Source organism: Spermophilus citellus, assembly GCF_964194105.1.
Source record: "Spermophilus citellus genome assembly, chromosome: 9".
NCBI lineage: Eukaryota > Metazoa > Chordata > Mammalia > Rodentia > Sciuridae > Spermophilus > Spermophilus citellus.
In genome coordinates, this window is record NC_138191.1 from 10,452,346 (window position 1) to 10,476,909 (window position 24,564).

At 49.2% G+C, this 24,564-nt stretch overlaps 2 protein-coding genes and 1 long non-coding RNA gene across 4 annotated transcripts in view; 2 read left to right on the plus strand and 1 right to left on the minus strand.

Moving 5' to 3' along the window:
• CADM3 (cell adhesion molecule 3) overlaps positions 1-18,912 on the plus strand; it is a 30,426-nt gene extending 11,514 nt beyond the window's left edge. Inside the window, exons 2-10 of one of the 2 annotated variants that reach the window (XM_081308602.1) lie at positions 6,949-7,050; positions 9,385-9,525; positions 10,019-10,171; positions 10,845-10,982; positions 11,403-11,573; positions 13,846-13,936; positions 14,364-14,533; positions 17,388-17,513; positions 18,665-18,912. In XM_081308602.1, coding sequence (XP_081164728.1) covers positions 6,949-7,050; positions 9,385-9,525; positions 10,019-10,171; positions 10,845-10,982; positions 11,403-11,573; positions 13,846-13,936; positions 14,364-14,533; positions 17,388-17,513; positions 18,665-18,783 — 1,211 coding nt within the window. In that variant the 3' untranslated portion in view covers positions 18,784-18,912. The remainder of the gene's footprint in view (positions 1-6,948; positions 7,051-9,384; positions 9,526-10,018; positions 10,172-10,844; positions 10,983-11,402; positions 11,574-13,845; positions 13,937-14,363; positions 14,534-17,387; positions 17,514-18,664) is intronic. The other variant, XM_081308603.1, reaches the window with a different exon arrangement.
• A 13-nt stretch (positions 18,913-18,925) lies between these two features.
• Positions 18,926-22,102, minus strand: LOC308657138. The gene is made up of 2 exons (XR_014023851.1): positions 21,975-22,102; positions 18,926-21,191 (listed from the first exon to the last, which is right to left on the minus strand). It is a non-coding gene; the product is annotated as an uncharacterized lncRNA (long non-coding RNA).
• A 541-nt stretch (positions 22,103-22,643) lies between these two features.
• ACKR1 (atypical chemokine receptor 1 (Duffy blood group)) lies at positions 22,644-24,264 on the plus strand. Its single transcript, XM_081308604.1, has 2 exons — positions 22,644-22,847; positions 23,237-24,264. Exons 1-2 carry the CDS (start codon positions 22,827-22,829, stop codon positions 24,236-24,238), a joined length of 1,023 nt encoding a protein of 340 aa, XP_081164730.1. The 5' UTR covers positions 22,644-22,826; the 3' UTR covers positions 24,239-24,264.
• Positions 24,265-24,564: the final 300 nt, after the last annotated feature.

Sequence of the window (24,564 nt, forward strand, 5' to 3'; positions counted from 1 at the left end):
CAAACCCAGGAAATAAAAACCTTTTGTTTTCAACCTGTGGGGGCCAGAACCAAAAGATCTCTGCGAGGTGCACTATAAAATCTGTTTTAGACCAGACTGAGTCCTTCCAGACTCTAAATCTCTTGGATAACCTAATGGTGTGAGACCTCTAGGTCTATAAATCCTAGATGTCTGGTCTAAGCTTTACCAAGTTGAGGGGTTCGCCCACATGCTAGAAACTTGCGAGAGAGAAGATTCTGTCCCCACCCCCATTTACCACCTATTTCCATTCTATCTGGCATGCTTCCTAGGAGAGCACAGCAAAGCCAGGAGGCAGCAGGCACATGGGGCCCAAGAGGCTCCTTGATAAACAAGGCTCCAGGTGGAGAAACCAGACAGCAACAGACATAATAGAGGGAGGAGCAAGGAGGAGCAGGGTAGCCTGGTCAGAAAGAGCAGCAGAGAGCAAGAATCCCCAGGCCCAGATCAGGGAGGGAAGCTCCTAGGGCAGGACTCAGCTGGGAAGTTCTGAAGTGCCTGCTAGCTGGAGCGGGTCAGAACTAAGGAAAGGAGATCCTTGAGAACATTCTGCTGCCGGTGGGCTGACCAAGGCTCATCCCTGAAGAGCAACAGAAAAGAAGGAACATATACACCCGACACCTAAAAACTCAGGAGGTCCCTGAAGACACCCTGGGCCATCTCTTAGGGCCTAGCTTCCATCTGGCTATGCTGGACTATCAGGGATATTAGGGAATAGCAAATTTAGGGGAGGGCAGGCCAAATTAGAGGGGAATGGAGGAATGAAGGAGGGAATATTGTGGAACACAGGCCAACCAAGTCCAAGACTGGTGACTCGACAGTGACTTCAGCAAATGTGATGTAATCGTGGCTACACAGAGTAACTATCAGAAATGAAGTGTCAAGAGAGTTCTTTGTCATCAGGGTAGGTTTTGTTTCTTGCTGGTTTTTTTGTGGGAAGAAGGGAATTTGGTTTTGTTTTTTGTTTTTTTTTTTTTTGTTTTTTTTTTTTGCTTTAAAGTCAAAATGACTCCCCCATATCTTAGAGTTATCAAATCGGGCTTTCAGATGGGTCCCATTTCCTCCAAATGCACCATCAGCCGCTGTCTGCCAAACAGAATTGTGGCTCCAAGCATAAAGCAAAGCCCCAGGAGTCAAGTTGTAAGCCTGATTTTACCACGGCCATTCCCTTCCATGTCCAACTCAAATATACGTAAGAATTCACGGAGACGCTGGGGTGGGAGAGAAATTAGGAGTGGGAACCTCTGGTCAAGGAGCCTAGCAGTGAGCTTCCTAATGGTGGCTACACCCTTCTAAAAGTGGGTCCCTTCAGTATTCTGGGCCACAGCCCCCAATATGTGTTTGCCTTGGAGATAACACTCCTCCACCCACCTGTCATGGTAGTCGTGAGGAATAACAAGTAGGCTGGGAGGAGCAGTATTTTTAACTCTGGAGCTAGAGAAATGCTGAGTCATCACCACCATCATCATCATCCCCATCAACTCCTACTCAGGGAGCAGGTTTTCTCTACCATCAGGGAAGTGGGGCTCCGGCCCCCAGCACTGGTAAGACCATCAGCATTTATGCAGGATGGCTCCTGCCCCCTGGTCCTGCCATCCCGAGTATGCACCCTGTTTACAGCCCTAGGGCCCATGCACTGTAGCTCTCCAAACACACAGGGCAGGAAAGATACATAAACCAAGCAATCAAGGATATTACACTGGCAGACTATCATAGACTTCCCTCCTAGAGTCACTTAAATTGGAGACATAATACATTTTTATTCATTTGAGTCACTAATTTATTTATTCAATAAATATTTATTGAGCACTTACTATGTGTGAGGTCCTGTGCTTGCAGTGAAGAGCTGAATCATAGGTGTCAATGTATGCTTTAAAGAAGCACATTAGTAAGTCTCCAATTCCCACCTCTGCTACTCTTAATATGAACAATCAATCAGAAGGAAACCAGTGGGTGAAAGGGCTACTTTGTCCTTTAAAATGCTGAGAATCCTAAAGATACCAGAACCCATGGGTAAACAAGATGAGAATCAAGAAGCCCCAAAGCAACTGAAGGCAAACAAGAAGATAATCTTTTCGTTTTTAGCCTAAGTGCTACAATGCTACAACAACATGAAAAGATTTTGTTAGTTTTAATTAAACATGTCTGTTGCTTGATTAACTAAAAATCCCACATCGTGAATCACGGAAGGGGTACAAGAAATAGGACCAAAGGTATAGTGAACAATTCAGAAATATAGTTGAAAATGTAATTCAGTGGGCACCAATCATAGCATCACCACCAGCAGAAGCAGCTCTTTCCAACTTGCTGTGCTGTTCTTATCATACCGCAGGTGAGCATCACGAATAGGGTTTAGGGGAGCCGTTCCCGGAGGAAGGCAACACAAAAAAGGGATCTTTCCCCTCTTATCTCTAACAGACCACCACACACACAAAACACATAATTCTGCAAAGGAGAACAGTATATCCAGTGAAAAGATGCAGAAAGCCTGGGCTGTGTGGTCAGTGAAAACTAAGTTCAAAGTCCATCACATCCCAACACTTATTAGATGAATTATATGGACAAGTTTCCTTCACTGAGCTCTAATATGTGCATGATAATGCTTCTCAAAAGCATATACAGTGTGAGGCTGGGGATGTGGCTCAAGCGGTAACGTGCTCGCCTGGCATGTGCGGGGCACTGGGTTTGATCCTCAGCACCATATAAAAATAAAATAAAGGTGTTGTGTCCGGCGAAAACTGAAAAATAAATATTAAAACCATTTTAAAAAGCATATACAGTGGTGCATGCCTATAATCCCAGCTACTTGAGAAGCTGAGGCAGGAGGATTGCAAGTTCAAGGCCAGTCTGGGAAACTCAGTGAGACCCTGTCTCAAAATAAAAAGGGCTGGGGATGTAGATCAGTGGTAAAGCACCCCTGGGTTCAGTACCACACACACACACACACACACACACAAAAAAAAAAAAAAAAAATCTTGTTTGGAATACAGTATATGGAGCAACTTACTGGAATCTTGACATACAGAAAGTACTGATAGATATGAAGTCCCTCTGTCTTGTATATTTCTAGAGCTTCCATTTCCAGGAGGTCTCCCCTCTCCTTGGCCTGATGTTTCCTATTCTGTTGGGTCTGGACAGATTTTGAGCCTATGTCTCACAATAGTAGATGTTCAGCATCTGATTCATTTAATAATTAGATATTTATCGAGCACATGCTATATGCAATATGCTCTATGTATGGGGTCAGTATTGGATACAAAGATGAATCAGATATCAACCCTGCTTGTAGAACTTTTATAATTTAGGAGGGAAGCTAAATGTGAAGCACAAAGTGAAAAATGATTCATCATTTAAGAAAAGCAGATAAAGTGTTGTAACCGAGAGAAATGTGACATTATCCTTATGTGTGACCAACAGGGACTACTTCTTGAAACAGGTGCTTACAAACAGTAGGCTTTAAGGAGAGACAGGGTTTAGACATATGATGCAGAGCATCAGCAACCAAGTTATTATAGAAAGGGGAATAGACACAGGTGAGCAAATGAAATTCTAAATAGCTCCTACGTCTGGAATATGGGATGAGTTTAGTGGAGAAAAGACAAAATTGAAAGGCATTTGACCTCAGACTGTTAAAGGACCTTGAAGGCCAGCTTAGCACATCTGATGTTATCTGGAGAGTCAGTGGAGGTTTCTAAGCATATAAAACGTGACCAATATGACTGAAGGTAAGGCTCCTGCTCTTAACCAGTCTTTTCATCCATCCATTGTTCTACCCAAACAGCAAGGGCCTTCCTTCAGTAATGGTTGTGTGGTCTCAATTGTCTGACTTATGTGACAGAAGCTCCTTCCAAGGTCCTTGATCAGAATTCTTACTAATTCCACTTCAAAGTCCATAACTCCCTTTCAGAACACTCCTGGTCTCCCTTCCCGTCCAATCTGAATTCTTTGGGGGAAATCATGATGATGTCATAAATGACTGATAAAATCTGAAACCAAAGAAGATGCAAGCCTTTCATAAACCAGCTTTTAATTTCTGCTACTTATCCATGCTTCTGTTGATGGCATTATAGTCACTCATTCACTCCCAGGGGAGTGACCATTCAGAATTTATCAGTACAGGTCTACAGTTTCATAAAAACGGCAAGGAAACTTTTGGACACATAAACAGACAATTCTCAAGAGAAGACATGAGATCATAAGTACCTTTTAGTACTAGAGAGAAACATGTCACCCGCAGGAGGGGGGGGGGGAATCCCAGCCACCTCTTAAACATTCTTAAAACACGTGAGTTCTCTGCAAACCTACAGAGGCAATATATATCATAAATATCCCAAATATGCCATTTATTTTAGGTGTTTGCCACCATTCCCCTCATCTGGACAACTCCGGGTGGTTTGAATGACACACATCACCATTGCATTTATTCTTCCTATGCAGACAAAACCAGTGACAACAAAATGCAGGAAGAGGGGAGGGATCAAAGAAATATAAACAAGGAGAAAAGCACATGAGCAGAATGCTGAAAAAAAAAATCACTGATGAGAGAAGAATCAGGAGAACGAAGACTACAGCCAAGCTGTAGGACACAGTGCATACTCTGCCTGATTAACAGTACACCTAGCACAAGACCAACTGTAGCTGAACGCATTACCAGAGCCAATTAAATGTACTGACAGCCCACAATGGGCTAAGTGCTAAAGGTCAAATAGGAAAAAGGTGAGGCTCCGGCTCTTAACCAGCTCAAAATTTAGCAGAGGAGAATGGGAGCTAAATAAGTCCATCACAATGCAATACGCCGAAACAGGAGTTGTTCAAAAAGTTTTGGGGAGGAGCACCACCAGAGAAAGGATTCATAAGAGGTATGCTCTTTGGGTGCACCTTAGATACTCTCTGGACTTCATCTTAAAGATGGCCACCTATCTCTAGAACTGTTTCAAGATTAATGGAATTCATGGTTGAAAAATCCACTCTGCAAACTGAAAGTCCCCTAAGATGGCTATTTCCTCTGCTCAACTGAGCAAGTGCACTGCTTGATGCTGATTTTGTGCACTGGGTACCAGTACTGTGGGACTGAGCAGAGACCCCTTCTCTGGCTTCTCTCTGTCCCTCCACCATCCTACACCTTTGTACAACCCATTTGGGTTTCTACTGTGCGTTGATACAGCTCCCCAGACACACAACCTGGAAAATAATAGGAGACACTCACCGACTTCAAGTTTCCTCCATTCTTGATGTCCAAAGAAGCAGGGCAAAGGCTGGGCATCCAGGGACTGCCTCTCTGCTGGACCCTTCTCTGGCCCCTTTACCTCCTTTCCTCTCCACCTTTTTGGCCTCTCAGGAGGGCAGCCCTCAACTCCCTCCCCTGCCCACTGCTTGCTACTTGCTGCCTGTTAACAGGCTTCTGGTTTCTCGGCCTTACTCCCTCTCCCCAGTTGGGCAGAACAGAGCAATTTCTCAAATTTCCTGGGAGATGTCCGGGAAAGGGGAGCTGCCTCCATGGAGGCAGTGGACCTCTAAAGCTCTCTCTTAGAGCCCTTTCTGATGCAAGACTCCCTGGTACTCACCCTTCCTTCCTGACTCCCACCCCTCTCCCCTGCCCCCTCTTTTCCCCTTCTCTTCTTTCCCCTAGTTTTCTCCCCTATCCCTTGTCCTCCCCCTCCCCCTCTTTCCCTTTTCTTCTGGTTCAACAATTCTCTCCCTGATCCTGGTCCCCGTTTCTTTCCCGGGAACCCAGAGCCTTGGCCCCACTTCTTACTTTGGTCTCTACCCATCCACCTGCCCTACCTGGGTCCCAGCGCTCCTTTCTTGTCCTTTGCCCCCCACCCCCACCCCACCCCGCGCGCCCAGCCGCGGGTCCCCCGCTGGCTCAGGAGCGCAGCGCAGGGTCCACTGGTGAAGTTCTCCCGGGGACTCCTGGGCCGGGGAGGAGCGGCCACCCCAGGCTCTGCTCAGCAGCCGGTGATCTCACGGAGTGTTTAGGCACGCGATTGGCTACTTCGGGGCTCTCTGGCGGGAGATCCTGAAAGGATTTCGCGGGGCCAGTTTCTTTGTCCTTCTGCCTGTTTGGTCTGGGTTGGAGAAGCAGGCCTGCCACACTTCTGTACCCAACACACAGGTTTAGGAGCTGCCTATGAGGAAGAAGAGAGTGACTCAGGCCCAGGATGAAGAAGAAAGGAATTGTGTCGTGCCTGAGGAAGGAGAGGGGGGCGGAAGGTCCAAAAGGAAAACTTAAGACTCAGCACCCCACAAGAGGTGACAATCTGGCAAGGCACGGTTGGGGCTTTTTCAACCCTGACCTTGAACTCGGAGATCATGAGAGTCTCACTTTGAAACCAATAGAGCTTTGTATCTGGAATCTGGACGTTTAATCTCCAGTCTTTGTTCTATTTGTAGGACCTTAGGCAAGTCATTTGTTATGCTTCCAAAACAGGAATAATGCCAGGGTACTTATTTTACAGATTTAGTTAAAGGATTAAATGTGAAAGTGTCTTCTAATTATTAAACCTGTAGTTATTTTGGTAGATAATATGGTGCTGCAAAAAAAAAAAAAAAAATCCTGCTTAAGAACTGAAAAATCTCTGGTTATCTATCATGTTTCTGTACTGCCCTCCACCAACCCACTTATAGTCTCTCTGGGCTTCACTGTCCTTATCTGTGAAATGGAAGAACTGGATGGACCCGGTGATCCTTAAGATCTCTTTGCCTCTAGCATGTGATAAGAGGTAGCATCCTCCTTTAATTTACCCTGTCAAAGGAGAAATCACTTCCTTTTTTCAGGCCTCTAGTTAATGTCTCTCCTTTCTCTTAGGTATCCTGATGAGCCTCCTTTCCGTAGGGGCCTAGCTTCTCCCGCATCCCCACAATGAAAGTATAGACCCAAACTGTAGCAGTATATGCAGGGCTCATCCTTGATGGAGATTCTCTCCCCAGGCTACTGGCAGGAGCAGGATTTGGAGCTGGGAACTCTGGCTCCACTCGACGAGCCCATCAGCTCCACAGTCTGGAGCAGCCCTGACATGCTGGCCAGTCAAGGTGAGAATCCAGGCCCCTCATGTCAACGTCCCTCGGATCCCTGGCTCATCCTCACATCATCAGCCACTCATCTTGCCTGCACACCGTGTCCTCACCACCCCCCTCATTACCACACAACTTTTTCCTCCTTCCCATTTGACATTTAGTTCTTAGTTCTGCACCAGCAAGTTCACGTGCACCTGCTCCTCCTTCTTCCCTCACTCCAGTACAGAGACCTCGGTACCCCTACACCTCTTTCCAAAAATAAAATGATTCCAGAGAAATAGGTTACTCAGAATAGAGAGGTGCTGGGAAGATCCAATCAAGGATGATCAAAAGGAGTCGGAGACAAAGGGATTACTAGCTAAAAAATTGTTCTGTGGCTGTGGTAAATCAAAGGTTTCTCAAACCTTTCACGGAGAGGTTTTAAGAATATATCACTTGCAAATTTACTCAGCCGGCTCAGTCACTGGCAAGCTAATCTCAAAATCATAGTTTTATTTCTCAAGTTAAATAGTTACTTTGAGAAGCATTCCAATAAAAAGAGCACTGCATGGAGAGACAGACAGTAGAGTTCCAGTCCCATCTAGAATTAGAGTGACCTTAGAAAGTCATTTCACCTCCATTTCCTCATTGCCTGTACAATGAAGTAATTAGATTCCATGATTCTTAAAGTCTTCTTCATTGTTGTTCTTTTTATTTTATTTATTTATTTATCTATCTTTCTATTTATTTTTAACATTCTAAATAGTAAAAGTAACTACCAGGCTTTGTACTCTGATTTGGAAACAGACACCCTGACTGGTGGATGCTTGGTATCAACTCCAGCATACATACTTTCCCTGTTCAGGGTTCCTGTCTGCTAGGAACGCTCAGTTTATCTATTTCTTGGAAATAGAGTTCTGGTGACTAAGAAAGGAAGGAGTAAATGGTCAAGGGAAAGGGAAGGTCAGTGGCTATTGTAAGTGGACAAGGGAAGAGGAAGGAACATGGGATTGTTTTGAAAGTGCTTAATAGAGGAATATAGGAAGTAAGTTTCTTGGTTTCCAATCCAGACGCTAAGTAATTTAATGCCTTAGAGAAGATTTTGTGGATGTTTCAAAATCAGAGCTGGAAGGTGTTTATTTTAGATTAGTTCTGTGAAGGTCAGTGTGGTTGGGTCATAGAAAGTCATTCTGGAGATGAGGGAATCAATATTAAGAATCAGAATCCATGCTGTGGGGGACATAAAACAATATTGGGTAGAGGAAGCAGGTGTCCTAGTCACAGGGGCTCCCAGCTGAGCCTGTCTCCAAGGCACATTTGGGGTTAAATGGCTCATCCATAAGACTGTTCATTAGTTTTTTTGTTTGTTTGTTTGTTTTGTTTTGCTTTTTAATTTAACTCAGGACAGAGGGGTTAGAAAAAATGTGCTTTTATCATGTTGAAAGGAAAACTTCAAGTTTTTCTTTTTGTTTGTTTCTTTATACTGGGGATTGAACTCAGAGGCACTTTCCCACTGAACTATATCCTGAGCCTTTTTTTTTTTTAATTTTTTTGTTTTGAGACAGGGTCTCACTAAGTAGCCCAGGCTGGCCTGTAACTTGCAATCCTCCTGCCTCAGCCTCCTGGGTGGCTGGAATTACAGGCCTGCACCACCATGCCCTGTGATTACTTAAACCTTCAACTCTTTATATCAGGATGGTGGTTTGGGTTGGTATGTTGGGAGGTGGGAAGTACTTCTATTAAAGGAAATGTGTTAAGGAACTTGTTGGAAGAAAAATTTTTGTTAGAAATATTGAAAAGTATGTCAAAATGTGTCAGTCTTTTTTTTAAAATATTTTGTTTGTTTGTTTTGCAGTTTTATTAGCTGTTACATAAATGAATGTACATCCCGGGAACTAGTTTGGCCTCTTCCCTGTTTTAGTTTGGGGATTATGAGTCACAACTGCTCCTCCTGTCTTTGCTTTGACATGTAGGTGGTGGCAGGGAGGCAAAATGTAGGATGACGGACATGTATGTGTGTTCTCAAAGACGAATGGTAGAACCTTTTAGAAGAGACACATGTGCCATAGTATGTGCAGGTTCGGGGTGCCTTTATTCCTCTCAACGTTTGTGGCCCTGTCAGTTCATTCAGAAAACATTCCACAAGTGACTGGTTTTTGATGTATTCAAAGGAAAAGAAAATATGATCTGTCTCCCCTCCAACCACCACTGTCACCTCTCTTCCGTCCCCTCTGAAGTCTTAAAGAGGACACAGAGATCTTGGGCACCAAAGCCTGGGATAGTCTGAATTAGATGAGATGGACTTTGGCCCAGAAATGGGTAGAAGTTCTAAGGGTTCCTCAGGTTGCTAATCCAACTCTCCTCTTGCAGATAGTCAGCCGTGGACATCCGATGAAACAGTGGTGGCCGGCGGCACAGTGGTGCTCAAGTGCCAAGTGAAAGATCACGAGGACTCCTCCTTGCAGTGGTCTAATCCTGCCCAGCAGACTCTCTACTTTGGGGAGAAGAGAGGTAGTGTGCCATAAATTCTCTCTCTCCTCGGGAAAGGGGACTGCTGAGCCTGAGGGGTCCTGTCCCTGTGGTCCAGAGACGGGGTAATGTAGAGATGTGCTATCTGGAGAAGCAGCAGACCACAGGCTCCTTCATGGATCCAGAGAAACTTCAGTTCTGCAGCTCTGAACTTGACCATGCAGGGTCCTAGAGGGTCCTAGAGGGGCTTGAGCCCAGAGGGGCCCTACCAGGCAGTTTATATCAGTGTTGTACCAGGCATTTCACAAAGAAGCCGACGAGATCCAACCTCTTTTTCTGAGTCTCTCTTAAGCTACTGGGTCCAGTGGCCCAAAAAAGTCACTGAATGAGCCAAAGACCGCTCAGTCTCAGAAGCAGATTTTTTTTTTTCTGCCATCCCTACCCCACCAAAGATAGCAGACCTGGGATTGCGAGATAAATAACATGAAAGGTGCCAATAGAAAACTGGCTTCCCATTTTCCCCCCATCTTTCCAGCCCTTCGAGATAATCGGATTCAGCTGGTGAGCTCCACGCCCCACGAGCTCAGCATCAGCATCAGCAACGTGGCCCTGGCAGACGAGGGCGAGTACACCTGCTCCATCTTCACGATGCCTGTGCGAACCGCCAAGTCCCTCGTCACTGTGCTGGGTGAGGCCCCCAGCATGCTTCTTTGCAAACAGCGCCCCCTAGGTGGGCCCCTGCAGCAGCCCAGAGCCAGGCTGGCCTCCAAGAATTTTGAAAGTTTGACGTGCGCTTCCCTTGCCATGGGATAAAAATGCAAAGAGCACCTAAGTTCTAATCCTTTCTGCTGTAGTTACTGTTTGATCTGGGACAAACTTCTTATTTTAAGCAGGCATTTCCTTACTTTGAACGAGGGATAATCATGTTTATACCACCTATCTCCCGAAATCAGGTGAGGGAAACAGAAGATGTACATGCATTGTTAATTATCATTTTTAATACAGATATCTCAGTCGTTTATAGACTACCATCTTCATACTGTATTTAGATTTGCGTCTTTGCTTCCTTGAGTCTCACAGTATTTCTGTGGCCACTCAGTTGGGCCCTGGGGTGTCCAGTCACATAGTATTTTCTCAGGTAATCTACCTGCTAGCACGCCTCTTCCCCTATGTCTTCCCTTCTGGTTCTCAGAAAGGAGATCAAAGAGAAAGATGATTTCTCTAGTCTTCTACTCATCTTTCTAAATCAAAATAGCACCCAGATGTACTGACCCCTAGAGAGGCTATCTCCACAGGGAGAGCTGCAGTGTGACCTCATGGTGCCTCTCCTTCCTATCCTGGCCATCCCCTATCCATGGCAGGAATCCCACAGAAGCCCATCATCACTGGTTACAAATCATCATTACGAGAAAAGGACACAATGACGCTCAACTGTCACTCTTCTGGGAGCAAACCTGCAGCCCAGCTTACCTGGAGGAAGGGTGACCAAGAACTCCATGGTGAGTACCTCCCACTCAGACTACGGGAGGAGGAGGGGGTGTAGGGAAGGTGGGCATATGTCTGTGTATGTGCATATGAGCCATGGGATAGAAAGAGAAAGGGAATGGCTGATATTTGGGTATGTGTCAGGGCCTACAGATCCATTTGTCAACTGGTTGAACCCAGGGGTCCTTTGTCAATGAGTTACATCCCCAGACCTTTTTATTTTTTATTTTGAGAAGGACCTGGCCAAGTTGCTGAGGCTGGTCTCGATTTTGCAAACCTCCTGGCTCAGTCTCCTGAGTAACTGGGATTACAAGTAACACCTATCTTCAGTTTGTCTAAGTTGAGACGCACCATCTGTGTCTTCAGGAGGGCCCACGTGACAGCTGTATGTTAGGACTCACATCTGTGTCTGTCTTCCTGTTTCTGTTTTCCAGGAGAACCAACCCGAATACAGGAAGACTCCAATGGGAAGACCTTCACTGTGAGCAGCTCGGTGACATTACAGGTTACCCGGGAGGATGATGGAGCAGACATTGTGTGCTCAGTGAACCACGAATCTCTAAAGGGAGCTGACAGATCCACCTCTCAACATATTGAAGTTTTATGTATGTCATGGGCTTGGGGGTGAAGAAGGACCAGGTATGAGTTGGGGGTTGGGTACAAAGGAAAGAGAGCCCGATGTCCATGAGACACCACACACACAAAAGTGAATACGTAAAAAGGAGCCCACAGGTAGCAGTGCTTTAGCTCTTTCTGTAAAGGTCCCAGCAGTAAATATTGTAGCCTAGGAGAGTCCTACAGTCTCTTTCTCGACCACTTAACTCTGCCTTTGCTGCAGGGGATCAGACATAGACAGTATGCAAACAAATGAGCTGGGCTGTGTTCCAATAAAACTTTATTTACAAAGGTGTGCAACTGGCAGGATTTGGCCCAAGGGTCAGTTTACCAACCCCTGAGTTAAGCCAGTGTACTGTAGGCAATTAGATTGCAAATTACAGCGATAACTGGAGCAAATCAGAAGTCCCAGGATATAGTTTCGAGTCTGTCCTCCACCACTTACTAGCTAAGTGATGTTAAGTTTACCCCACGGAACTTGACTATTTGTGAAACAAGACAGATGGAGAAGGGGGTCACTGAGGTTTCCTTTGGGGCTAACATTCCATGACTTCCGAAAAGTACGAATGCAAGGAAAATACAGTCTTCCTGGCACCCATCACCTCTTCCCAGATCTTTTCCCAACTATTCCCACATCTTTTCCCAACTATCCCCAGATCTTTACTCTTCTGTTTGCCCCAGCTCCATGAATTTTCTTGGTCTGCTGAGCTGAAAGGTCCACCGACCGTCACCATCAGTACTCCCACCCTTTCCAGGGATCTGTATCCCCTCTATGGAATCTGCCTTTAGAATGGACAGAAACTTCTGAGGAAGTTTGGACACTTGCAAGTTTCTCATCTGAAGAAATAAGGAAATTTTCTGAAAGAACTTTCCTTAGGTACGGGGAACCCAGGGGAAAAGAATAGCCAAAATCCAAAGGTAGAGGATTCAAGAGTAACAGAATAGTGGATTTCTTGTCCTAACGTAAAAAAACAGTTGGGCAGCTTTTGCAAATAACTGAAGTCCTTAACCTCTTTATGGAATAATCAGGTGGAGCATTCTTCTTAACTTCAAAGCCATTTCATCAATGGCTAGACCCACTATTCAAACTTGAACATGAAGTAGGTGCAGAGTAGCACCACTGACCATTCGGAGGGTACTCAGTCTGGACACGGATGAGCTGGCCACAGTGCCTCTACTTACTAGCTGTGTTATCTTGACCAAAGCTTCATTTCTCTGTGCCTCCTGCTTGCTTCACTGAGTTATCCTGAGGATTAAATGAAACAATACATATGAAAGAACTCTTATAAACTTCAAAGGACCCCGTAATCACCAGCTCTGAGTGTGAGGCTCCTGGCCTTGGGCATTTCCCCTGAGCCCTGTTCTCTGGCCAGGTAAAGAAGGCCCTTTCCTGTCTTAACTCCTCTGTGAGATACCAGACCATCTGGCAATTACTCTCCAGGGATCTTTTGGCCCAAGCGTGGATCAGCAGTCAGGCAACAAATGTTGTACTCCAGGCACTGTGCTAGAGGTTTCTGTGGCTGTGGGGGCCCCAGAACACCCATTCTCTCACCTGGCCTGACTCTCTTTGGCCTGTTTTATTTGATTGGAACACGTTCATTAACTGGTTGTTAAGGTTGGCTTTTTCCTTAGGGGAAGCACAGTCTCTTTTATCTACCGTTCTAAACCAGCATCTGGTGGTATTGTTCTAAGCCACCATCTGGACCCAGCCTCTTAAGCAGCCCTTTGGCGTCAATGGCAGATGCCATTATTCCTTCCCAGAGCTCATCTATATGGTGCCAGTCCATTTCTGCAGCCAAAATATGACCCCCCATCTCTTGCTGTTTCAAAGCTCTCATTTTGTGTTTGGACTGACCCTTCGAAGTGCTGTTTTGTGTTCAAACGTTGCTGCCAGTTCTAAGCTCCCTTGCAGAGTACACAGAACTAAGAGGTTGTGAACTCCGTCAGTGTCAAGTTCAGGTGCCTTTGTTCCGGTTAAAAATATGCATTAGGTCCTGTCGGTGTGCAAGGCAGTTGGCTAGGCATGAATAAATCACGTATTCCCCTTCTCAGCTCTGTGAAGACCTCCGGTCTGCCCCACCAAGGGCAGACCTTCTGAGACCACCCTATCTCTAGGTGGTTAGTCTAAGGGAAGGAAAGCCTCTCAGGGTTTTGAGACATTGATGGGTAAAAACCATAGTGTGTAACTGGGTGATTTCAAGATTTGGGAGATCTCCTAAGTAGGGTGGGGATTTTGTGTTGACAATATTTCCCTCTTCACAGACACACCGACTGCCATGATCAGGCCGGACCCTCCACATCCCCGTGAAGGCCAGAAGCTGTCGCTGCACTGTGAGGGACGAGGCAATCCCGTGTAAGACCCGCCTGCTGGCCTCTTACACCTCCACACTCTCAGATTGTCACCTTCACTGAATGCCTTCTCCCCATCTCCCCTGCACTGTCTGAGCTGAGCCTCCAACCCTCTGACTCTGTCCAACATCCATCCTTTGAGTGTTTCTTCTGAAAAACATCAGAAGTGGGTGGGGACACCTCTCTAGCTTAGCGTCTTAGCCTCTCCCAAGGAACAAAGTTATAGTAAGATGCGACTTAGGAAATCTCCTCCTCCTTTAGAATTAACCCAAGAGGCCACCTTCCCCCCACCCCCTGCCTCTGGAACCCTCAGAATCCTACCGCTTCTTGAGCCTTATCCGTTTCCGACTTCCCTTCTCCCCATTCATTTTTCTTTCTTCAGCCCCCTGGCTTAGGCTCTCCTAACACTTCTAATTATTCTACTTCAACAGCCCCCAGAAGTACCTGTGGATGAAGGAGGGCAGTGACCCGCCTCTGAAGACCACCCAGGAGAGCGCCCTCATCTTCCCCTTCCTCAACAAGAGTGACAGTGGCATCTACGGCTGCACTGCCATCAGCAACATGGGCAGCTACACGGCCTACTTCACTCTCAATGTCAACGGTGAGCTCTCCAGGTCCCCTCTCCCAGCGTCTCCCTTCTCTATGCATCTCACACTCTTCTTCTTCCCACGTCCGGAGAGCTTTCCCCTCACCTGTGCGAGTGGAGTTAAGGAAAAATAGCTCACTCCTGGGAGGGCTGAGGACTTAGGCTCTAGGTCTACTCTGGGATGTGTGATAAGGGAAAATCAGTGAAAGGGTGGGTTCTCACCTGCCTTTGTCTAGAAACTGTGGCTCTACTGGTACCATCTTCCAACCTCAGGAGAATAATTCTGCACCTAGAGGCCCTGGAGCCTGTCAGGTTCAAGTGTACGTGTATCTCCCAGGCCAACAAGTTGATCTCAGAGTTCCTCCTTCTAGGACTAACTATCAGATGCAGGTTGCTGCTGTCGTTTCCAGATTTTGGGGAGTAGTACTCTACTGGGTCCGGGCTGAAAAACAAGAGAGAAACTTATACTGTGCAGAGAAAGAGTCAGGATCTTTTCTCAGCTGCTGTATTTTCTAGAGGGACCAGTGGATACTCCTTTTCTGAAGTTCTTCTCAAAACTGCAACCACCAAACCCAGCAAAGAGTCTCCTTCTAGGACACTTTGCAAAGAATTCTTTTTAAGATCCCAATGGCAGCAGAGACCTGCCAGAAAGTCTTGCGAACTTTTCTGCAGCATAGGGAAAATGCATCGTCATGGGAACTTCAGAGGCTCCCTGACTTGAAATGCCCATTAATACAGTATGTGTGTGTGTGTGTGTATGTGTGTTGGGCCTGGGGGGATAAGAGCCAAGTTCCGGGAGATAAGAGGCCTGAGTTCTTGGGACCAGAATGTCTAGATGGGTGATTCCAACTTCAGGAGCCAATCACAGCATGGGGGAGCTGCTTCGGCACAACAAACAGGGCTATTGTAAGACGCCAGGAGCAAAGACAAAGAACTGAGGTCTGGTCTCTGCCCCCAGATCACTCCAGACCAAGTCTGACGGTGATTGGCAGTGAGAGAAAGTTCTTGTGTCCTACAGTTGGTATCTTGCTGATCTCCTCTCTCTGCCCAGTGCTTAAAAGCCAGGAGTCCCGTTTGATTCATGTGCTGCCAGTGCTGACGCCTGGTGGCCAACAGAGTTACTGCATTTGGCTTCCAGGAACATCCAAGTGGAAAACTTGCCAAGGATGAAATTAAATATAGAGACAGGGGCTCTACCGAGGTCATTTGGCAGTGGAAACTTGTGCTCTTCTAAGGCATTTCCACATCCATAGCTTCTGGAATAATTATCCAGGATTAATTTTCGATGTGTACACTGTCTCATGTACGATCTCAGAAGGAAATAGTGTGTTAAACTCCTTCGGCTTCCTCCAAGTTATACCATCACATCCACCCGATCCTCTCATGGTGCACAGGGACCCATCCTCTCCCTATCTCTAAAGCACGAGAAACCAGTGAACAAGCTAGGAATGGTGGCATGCCTTTGTAATCCCTGTGACTTGGGAGGCTTGGGCAGGAGGATCACAATTTCAAGGCCAGCCTCAGTAACTTAGCGAGGCCCTGAGCAACTTAGAGAGACCCTGTCTCAAAATAAAAATCAGTCAATAAAAATTAAGGACTGGGGATGTAGCTCAGCAGCCCTGGATTCAATGTTTCCTTTTCAAATAAGTCATGAACAAGCAAGGAACTAAAAACCATGTCTAGTCAATCCTGAGAAGACAGAGATAGGAAAGGGTTTTTTTTTAAAGTATAGAAATGGTCAATGAGACATCCAGACTCAAGCTGAGTTTTGAAAGGCAAAGCAGTAAAACAGTTGCTCTCCCATGGGTGGGAGAACTACAGCTGGGGCTAATGTAATTTTGGATACCTCGGAACATGTCCTGGGCCTGTGTACTGGCCTTTGGATATTTGAGTCCCTGTTTATGGCTGGGGCTGTTTTTGCCACACCCATCCCCTGTTGCTATGGGGATCCAGTGGCAGAGACACCAACTGTCATGGGAGAAAACAAGTCAGTCCTTGTCCCTTGACCCTTGGGTGGTGATCAGTGCAGTTGGAATCCCAGGCCTCCTTGTTGAGACAGGCCAAAAGGCCGTAGGTTTACTGGAGCATTAAGATTTCCTGCCAAGAAGGAACACTCTTCTTTATGCTAAGCAGATAGTTCATTGTTGTTATTGTTGATTTCTGTGCTTGTGGTGCTGGGGATGGAACCTGGGGCCTCCACATACAAGTCAAGGGCTCGACCCCTGAGCTCCATCCCCAGCACTTTTTAGTTTTTATTTTGAGAAAGGGTTTTGCTAAGTCTCCAAGACGGGTCTCAAGCTTTCCATCTTTCGGTTTCAGTCTCCCAAATCGTGGGGTTCCAGGTGTGGGCCACCGCACATGGTTGAAGCGCTTCATTTGGGGCTGCATTAGCTTTTCACTGTTCTTTCCCTGTCTGATCTCAGGGCAGTAGGAAACGAGGCTGAGAAGCCCCCTAAAGAACTAGCTTCGAATCCCATTCAGACCGGAGGGTAAGAGGGCATGGCCTAAGGGGAAGGAACAACTGATCACCCACAAGTGAGAAAGAAAGAGAGGTTGGTAACAGGCATTAAAGCAATGGTCTTTGATCAAGGTCAAGTTTTGGTGCCAAAAAAAAATCAACTTGGGAGATTGAATGTGAGCGGATTTTACGTATTCCCAAATATGTCAAGTTTTTTTTTTTTTTTTTTAACGATTGCTATGTTCCAGATTTGGCGAAGCCATCTTGAGAACACACTATGTCAGCTCCCCTTTGCTGAAGGACTCCCGATGTTAAGGGCCTTTTCTCTGCTGAGTTAGACTCCCCAGGGCTGAGTTCGAATGCTGAGATAATGGTTCCCCCAGATCTGACCGTGTGCCTCCCTCTCTGTAGACCCCAGTCCAGTGCCCTCGTCCAGCAGCACCTACCATGCCATCATCGGCGGGATCGTGGCGTTCATCGTCTTCCTGCTGCTCATCCTGCTCATCTTCCTTGGACACTACTTGATCCGGCACAAAGGTCAGAAGCATTAGGAGAACTTGGGTGGGTTGGGAGATCGGTCAAGGGCATGCAGGGAGAAGAAGCCTACACCAAGGGCCTGCAGGTACTCAGTCGGCCCCTTAGAGAGTTTGAAGGGGAAAAAAAATGCAGTCAGGCCCCTGAGAGCCAACCCTGAGTGATCACTGAGCACCACCAACTCCACAGTGAAGCCCGATGGCTTGGTAATCATCCAAGTAAAATCCAACCTTCCCACTCAGACAGCTGCTCCAGGCTGCCCTGCCTCCAGGGTCTCTGCTGTAAGACTGAGAGCGCCTGAAATGACTCCATCCCACATTTTCCTGTACTCTCATCCTTTCTGGTTAGCCTCTTCTTCCTTCTCTGAGCTCCTCACTCCTCCGCCTCACCCCATCTCTTTTCTCCTCTCTTTTGTGGGTACTGATGTCCGGGGTTTTGTTTTCCCTCCTATATCCACGCCACCTCTTCCATTCCTTCCACTCAGACCTCCTGCCTTGGTATTGTTCCAGCCAGTAGCCTAGCTGCATGGGCTGGTGCCCTGTGAGCCAGCTCTCAACTGCATTGCACACGGAGCTGCTCACAGACAGGGCACAGTGGGCCACGCCTGCAACCCCTTTGGCTTGGGTGGCTGAGGCAGGAAGACTGCAATTTTGACACCAGCCTCTTAATGTAAAGACGTCCTAAGCAACTTGGTGAGACCCTATCCCAAAATACAAACTAAAAAAGTTGGGGATGTAGCTCAGTGGTAAAGCACCTCTGAGTTCCATCTCCAGTATGCAAAAAAAAAAAAAAAAGCTACTCATAAGTTGAGATAGCAGTTCCTCATCACCAGTCTGTACCTGCACATATATATGCTCGTGCACCCACACACACACAGACACACACCTCTTTCTCTTTTTCTGTCTTGTCTGTATTATAGAGGAGATTCTAATTAATCAGGGCAGTATTCGGGATTCATTTGGGTGTGGTCAGGGGAGGGATGCTGGGAGCAAATAAATGCAAAGGAGGTGAGGTAGGGGGAAGAAAGCTCCAGGTGAGAGAAGACATTACAGAAGACTTGTGCAAGTGGGTGGGCGGGAAAGTGGAAGTGGGCAGGGTGGACTGCGGAGGCCGAGAAGCCGCTCCTGAGACGGGGAGCCTCTTTCTCCACACAGGAACCTACCTGACGCACGAGGCCAAGGGCTCCGACGACGCCCCAGATGCGGACACGGCCATCATCAACGCAGAAGGCGGGCAGTCAGGAGGGGATGACAAGAAGGAGTATTTCATCTAGGGGCACCTGCTCACCTCCTGCGCCCCCCAGGGGCCCCGTGGGGACTGCTGGGGCCGTCACCAACCCGGACTTGTACAGAGCGACCCCAGGGCCGCCCCTCCCGCTTGCTCCCCAGCCCACCCACCCCCCTGTACAGAATGTCTGCTTTGGGTGCGGTTTTGTACTCGGTTTGGAATGGGGAGGGAGGAGGGCGGGGGGGAGGGGAGGGTTACCCTCAGCCCTTTCCGTGGCTTCTCTGCGTTTGGGTTATTATTATTTTTGTAACAATCCCAAATCAAATCCGTCTCCAGGCTGGAGAGGCAGGGCTCCTGGGGTGAGGAAAGCAAAAAAAAAAACAAAAACAAAAAACAAACAAACAAAAAAAGCGCAAAATGAAAAAAACAAAATCCAAAAAAAAAAAAAAAAAAATAAGGAAGAAAAGAAAAGAAAACCTGGACCGCTGGAGGAGAATGGAGGTGGAAGGGTAGGAAATGGGTAAGGAATAGGGCTGGTGTGGAGGGTGGGGCTCTCCCCAGCCCTCCTCCCTCCATTCCCCCAGCAGAGGCGTTTCCCAGACTTGAGAAACCCAGGAATGGGAAAGTTGTGAGCAGGGGCTGGCGGTGGCTTTTCCTCTGTGAGCCATGAACAGCCGTGTGTCACCTGGACAGGGAGACAGGTGCCGGTGACCGTGAAGCTCTCCCTTCTGTCACAAAGAGGAAGGGGAGAGCGGAGCGCAATAGGTCTCTGGGAGATGTAGGGACCCAGGGCTTTACCCCTGCGAGGGCATGAGCCCCTGCAAGGAAGGGTAGATCTGCAGAGGAAGGATGGATGGTGGAAAGAGCCCTGTCCACCCCTCTCCTCTCACGATGAAGGAAGCCAGGCCTCGGGGGACAGCAGAGCCCGGCTGCCCTTCCTAGTCCCAGCAGCTGTGGGAGAGGCGCTGCTCTGGGGCCTGAACTGCATCTGCTTCCCGGGCCGAGGGGTCCCTCACTCTTACCTACCACCCTGGACTGTTGCACGGCAACCGCTCCTCTCATGGCATTGCTCAGCAACTCCGCCTCCATCTTGTGCCACCCTGTGCCCCTTCCTGTCCCCTATACCAGCCCTTGGTCCTCCCTCCCTCAGCAGCCAGGCAGACATAACAACAAAAATACTAAAAGGAGCTTCACTGCACTGAGCTGTTTCCTGCCCAGACTAAGGGAATAATGTGAACTCTGTGTGCATGTGTGTGTGTGTAACTGTGTGTAAATGTGTGTGGGTGTGTATGTGCTGTATGTGCCTGTGTGTCTGTGTGCATGAGAAACAGAGAGGGATGGAGGAGGAGGGCCAAGGACCCGGGGTCCTGGGCAGGTGGACGGGGCGTGGAGCTTGGAGAGGAGGGCTTTGGGAGTGGAGGAGACCTGGTCAGGGTTTGTACCTCACCTGGGATGTTGCTCCATCCGGGTCTTTTCCATGCTACCCCCCAATGCCCGTCTGTTTCAGAGAAAGCAGTCCCAGGATGTGTTTTTGCCCAGCTGTTCATCTCATCTCTCCCTGAAACACAGAGCATCCAGCCCCTCCCTCAGCATCCCACCTCCAAGCCATGGAGTCAGTGTCCCAGCCTTTGCTATGCACTCCACAGGCCTCTCCTTGGCACTGACCCTGGATTCCCAGCTGTGGATATCCATAGGTCTGGGTCCCCACCCCTGCTTTGGGTTTTCGGTTTTTCCTCCTGTGGCCAAGCTGGCTGCTGTGGAGATGAGGCTGCTCACCCTCCTTGTGCTGCCAGGCCTGCCCCCCACCCCTCAGACCCCGGATGCTCTTGGCCATTCCCCTCCCCCTCTCCAGCATGTCCTCCCTGCTTTGACAACGGGCGTGCAAAATGGGACATCTGCAATCCAGCAGGTCGACCCACTCCTTCAGTTCAGGTAATACCTTTGTGAATCTTCCAGCCCCTGGTTAGGGCCCTGGGCACAGCAGGCAGCACCCCCCCCCCTCACCTAAGCCAGGGCCCCCTCCTCTTTCAGCAGCAAGGGAGCCTCGGGCCCCAGGTCTCTTGGGCTTCCTGTCTCCCGGCACCCGCTTTTGGGAAAAAATGATTTTTCCTCTTTGAGCTGAACCACTCTGTCCATATAACACAGAAGCCATATTTGTACGGGGGGGCGGGGGGAGCGGGGCTGTTGTGCTGTGTGTGTCTGTCCATGGGGGGGAGGGGGGCAGGGAGCAGGGAGGGGATCGTGTATCTTTATAATCTTTCTAACTCTCCTGTGCTAATCTCAGAGGGATCACCCTCAATATATCTGGATTACCCGTGTCGTCCGGCTGCCTCCTTTCTGCGGCTCTCACCCTGCAGGGCTGCGAGTAGCCAAGGGCTGTTCCGGAATCCCTTGCACCTTGCATCTGCCATTTCCAGGGGCTGCCGTGTCCTTGCCATGTTCTCTCGAGAGCCTCTATGTATGGAAACAAGGGAGACGAGTATCTTCACCCCCTTTTGCTGGGTCCTCCCTTTCCAGAGAGGGTTCGGGGTGGGACATCCGATTGTTCCCCCAGTCCTCTGTCTGGCACTTGGAGGCACCCTCAACACTGTCCAGGAAGGAGAGTGACCCGATCTTGGCCAAACTTTCCAGCCCTCCTCCTGTTAACTGAAACCCTGTATCCTGGGAGATCATGGAGGCATTTCTACAAGGTCTGAGGTGTTTTGCCCCCAGGTACCCCTCTGTGTGACGGAGATAAAGGTCCTTGACAGAACTGGAGTTAAAACCTTCCATGCTTTCTTGAAAAGATGAATCCCAATGTCCCCTGTCCAGCTCCTGTCTCACTGTTCTGACGTGGACGTTCTATGACCCATGCCTCCCCAAATCCAGGCTACAACGCCCACCCTGAAGAAATAAAATGCAGAAAGCGGGTGACGAAATAGCAGAGATCCTGGGAAAGCAGCCGAAGGCGGGCCCACCAAGGAGAGCCATGGGCTCAGGAGCATCTGCCTGCAGGGAAATGCCCTTGGCTCCTGCCAGCCAGAGAACTAGCAGTTCCACTCCCCCCTGTCCCCAGAAGAAACCTTACTTATTGCGAGATGTCAGGCCAATGGAGCAACTCCAGAACCCTTATGTCCCCAACAGAAACATGAGTAGAGATTATCCCATGGGGTAAAAATATGGTGTCTCCTTGTCCCCAAGAGCCTTCCTTGAACATGGCAGACCAAGCGCTCTGCTTGGTGTGGAAGAGATACTCACTGAGCCCATAGGTGGTGAAGCCAACGCTCCGTCAGTCCCCAGAGGAGGGTCATGATTCAGCCTTGACAGCTCCTTCAGTCCTGCTTCCCTCTCACACCTCAGACAGCCATTCACACGCCCCCGACGCCGCCAACACCTAACACACACTCAGATGTGGGGCACATGGCTACATCTCTCTCTCTCTCTCTCTCTCTCTCTCTCTCTCTCTCTCTCTCACACACACACACACACACACACACACAGGTAAATCATTCTACCCCCCCGTAATACACACAAACAGCCCCCACCAAAATGCATACCCCGACCCGAGGCTGGACAGATCCAACCCCAAGCACCATGCACACACCTTCCCACACACCCGTGGCTTTGGAACTCTCTCCTTGGATCCCGTCCAAGGGGCTGGGCAGCACTGAGGTCATCTGCTGCCATGGCTCTCCCGCTTCCCAGCTCTTCTCTTATCTCTGACTCTCACGCCGCCCCTGGCCGTCTCCTTTCTTCCTTCCTTGTGACTCTTCCTTCCAAGAGTCTCCACTTGCTGGAAAGCCCCCAGGTTTCTCCCTTTCCATCTTCGGGAAAATGCCCCTTTTCTGGTCCTGGCCGTGATGCTTTCCTGAGACTGTCTTGACCTGCCAGACCCAACCTCAAAACAGGAAGCCCGGGGCCAGGGCCCCCCATGTGGACCTTGGGCTCAGGCAGGCAGTGGGCGTGGGGGGTAAGGCTTCCTGAGCGCTGCCCCCAGGGCCCTGCCCAGAGCCCGAGGGCCTTCATTAGGCCTCAGCACTTATCTTGGAACCACAGCTGCAGACAGAGTGTCCCAGCCCTGCTCTCAGCCTGCCCTGAGCGCACAGTGCCATGGGGAACTGCCTGCCCCAGGTGAGTGGGAGAGCCCCTCCACACTGCCTGCCTCTTGGCCCCATGGCCCTGGGTGAGCCCCCAGCTCCTTCCTTTTCTCGTGGTCTCTCATCCCCCTCCTCGCTCTGTCTCCTCTTAGCAATCTGCTTCCTTCTCTCCTCCTTACCCCAGTCTCCCCTGACCATCTTTTTCCTTTCCCTTCATTTCTCAGCCAGTTCCATCCAGGTCCTGGATGACCCTGCTGCCCTCTGCCTTCTGTCCCTCCGGTCTTACCCCTTCCCTGGCTTTTCCACACCCTGTCCCTGCACACGCTACTCAGCCTCCCTTCCCAAGTCCTCGAGGTTCCAGGAGGCTCTGGGTGGGGTTCCCGGACGCTCTGATGGCCCCCTCTGCTGCGTGTTACCCTCCAGGTGGAATCCTCACTCGCCGAGAACAGAAGTCAGTTGTTTTCTGAAGACTATGCTTGGAATTATTCCTACGGTGAGGAATCCTACGGGGACATCTACATCCCGGACGCTGTCGCCCCCTGCCACTCCTGTAACCTGCTCGATGACTCCTCGCTGCCCTTCTTCATCCTGGCCAGCGTCCTGGGCATTGTGGCTAGTGGCGCGGTCCTCTTGGCACTTTGCAGATCTCCCTTCCACTGGCAGCTCTGCCCCACTTGGCCCATCCTGGCCCAGCTGGCTGTGGGAAGCACCCTCTTCAGCATGGCGGTGCCCATTCTGGCCCCAGGGCTAAACAGCGCCCACAACCCTACCCTGTGCCGCCTGGGCTACTGGGTCTGGTACAGTTCGGCCTTTGCCCAGGCTCTACTGATAGGGTACCACGCCTGCCTGGACCCTAACCTGGGGACAGGCCACACCTGGGGTCTCACTCTCGGCCTCTCTGTGGGGCTCTGGGGAGCGGCTGCTGTATTAGGGCTGCCAATCACCCTGGCCACGGACACGTCCTATGGCCTGTGCACCCTGGCGTCCAGCAGGGGCCTGGGGACTCTGCAGTCCACACACACTGCAGTCTGCTTTGGCATCTTTGTCTTGCTGCCCCTGGGTTTGTTGGGAGCCAAGGGGCTGCGGAAGGCGTTGTACAGGGGGCCATGTCCCTGGATCAGTGTCCTGTGGGTCTGGTTCGTTTTCTGGTGGCCTCACGGGGTAGTTCTGGGATTCGACTCCCTGGTGAGGTCCAAGGTCCTGCTGCTGCCAACGTGTCTGGCTCAGCAGGTCCTGGACCTGGCCCTGCACCTGGCAGAAGCCCTGGCCATCCTGCACTGTGCCGTGTCTCCCCTGCTGGTGGCCCTGTTCTGCCACAAGGCCACCCACGCCTCCTTGCCCTCCCTGCCGCTTCCTGCAAGACGGTCTTCTCATCTGGACACTTTTGAAAGCAAATCCTCCCTCCCTTCCCACCTGTCAGCCTGAATTAAAGTTTACACGGCTTTTAGGAAGTGAGTAGTTTCTGATTTTGTCTGGGGGTGAAGAGGAGAGGACGGAGAAGGGAGAGAGAGGAGGACATTTCCTGCCAGATTTTCCTGGCAGCATCTGTTTTGCGAGCCGGCCTGGGGAGAAAGGGAATGAGGTCTGAACATCCTCAGGACACACACAGGTCTTTTTGAGGTGTGAGGCTCCTGCCTTCTCAAGGGGGAAGAGAGGAGAAACAGGAGCACGATGGGAGCAGATGAGCCCTGGAAACGAGAAGACATGCTTAATAGGTAAACAAAGAAAAGAAGCCCCTGCAGAGAGCAAAG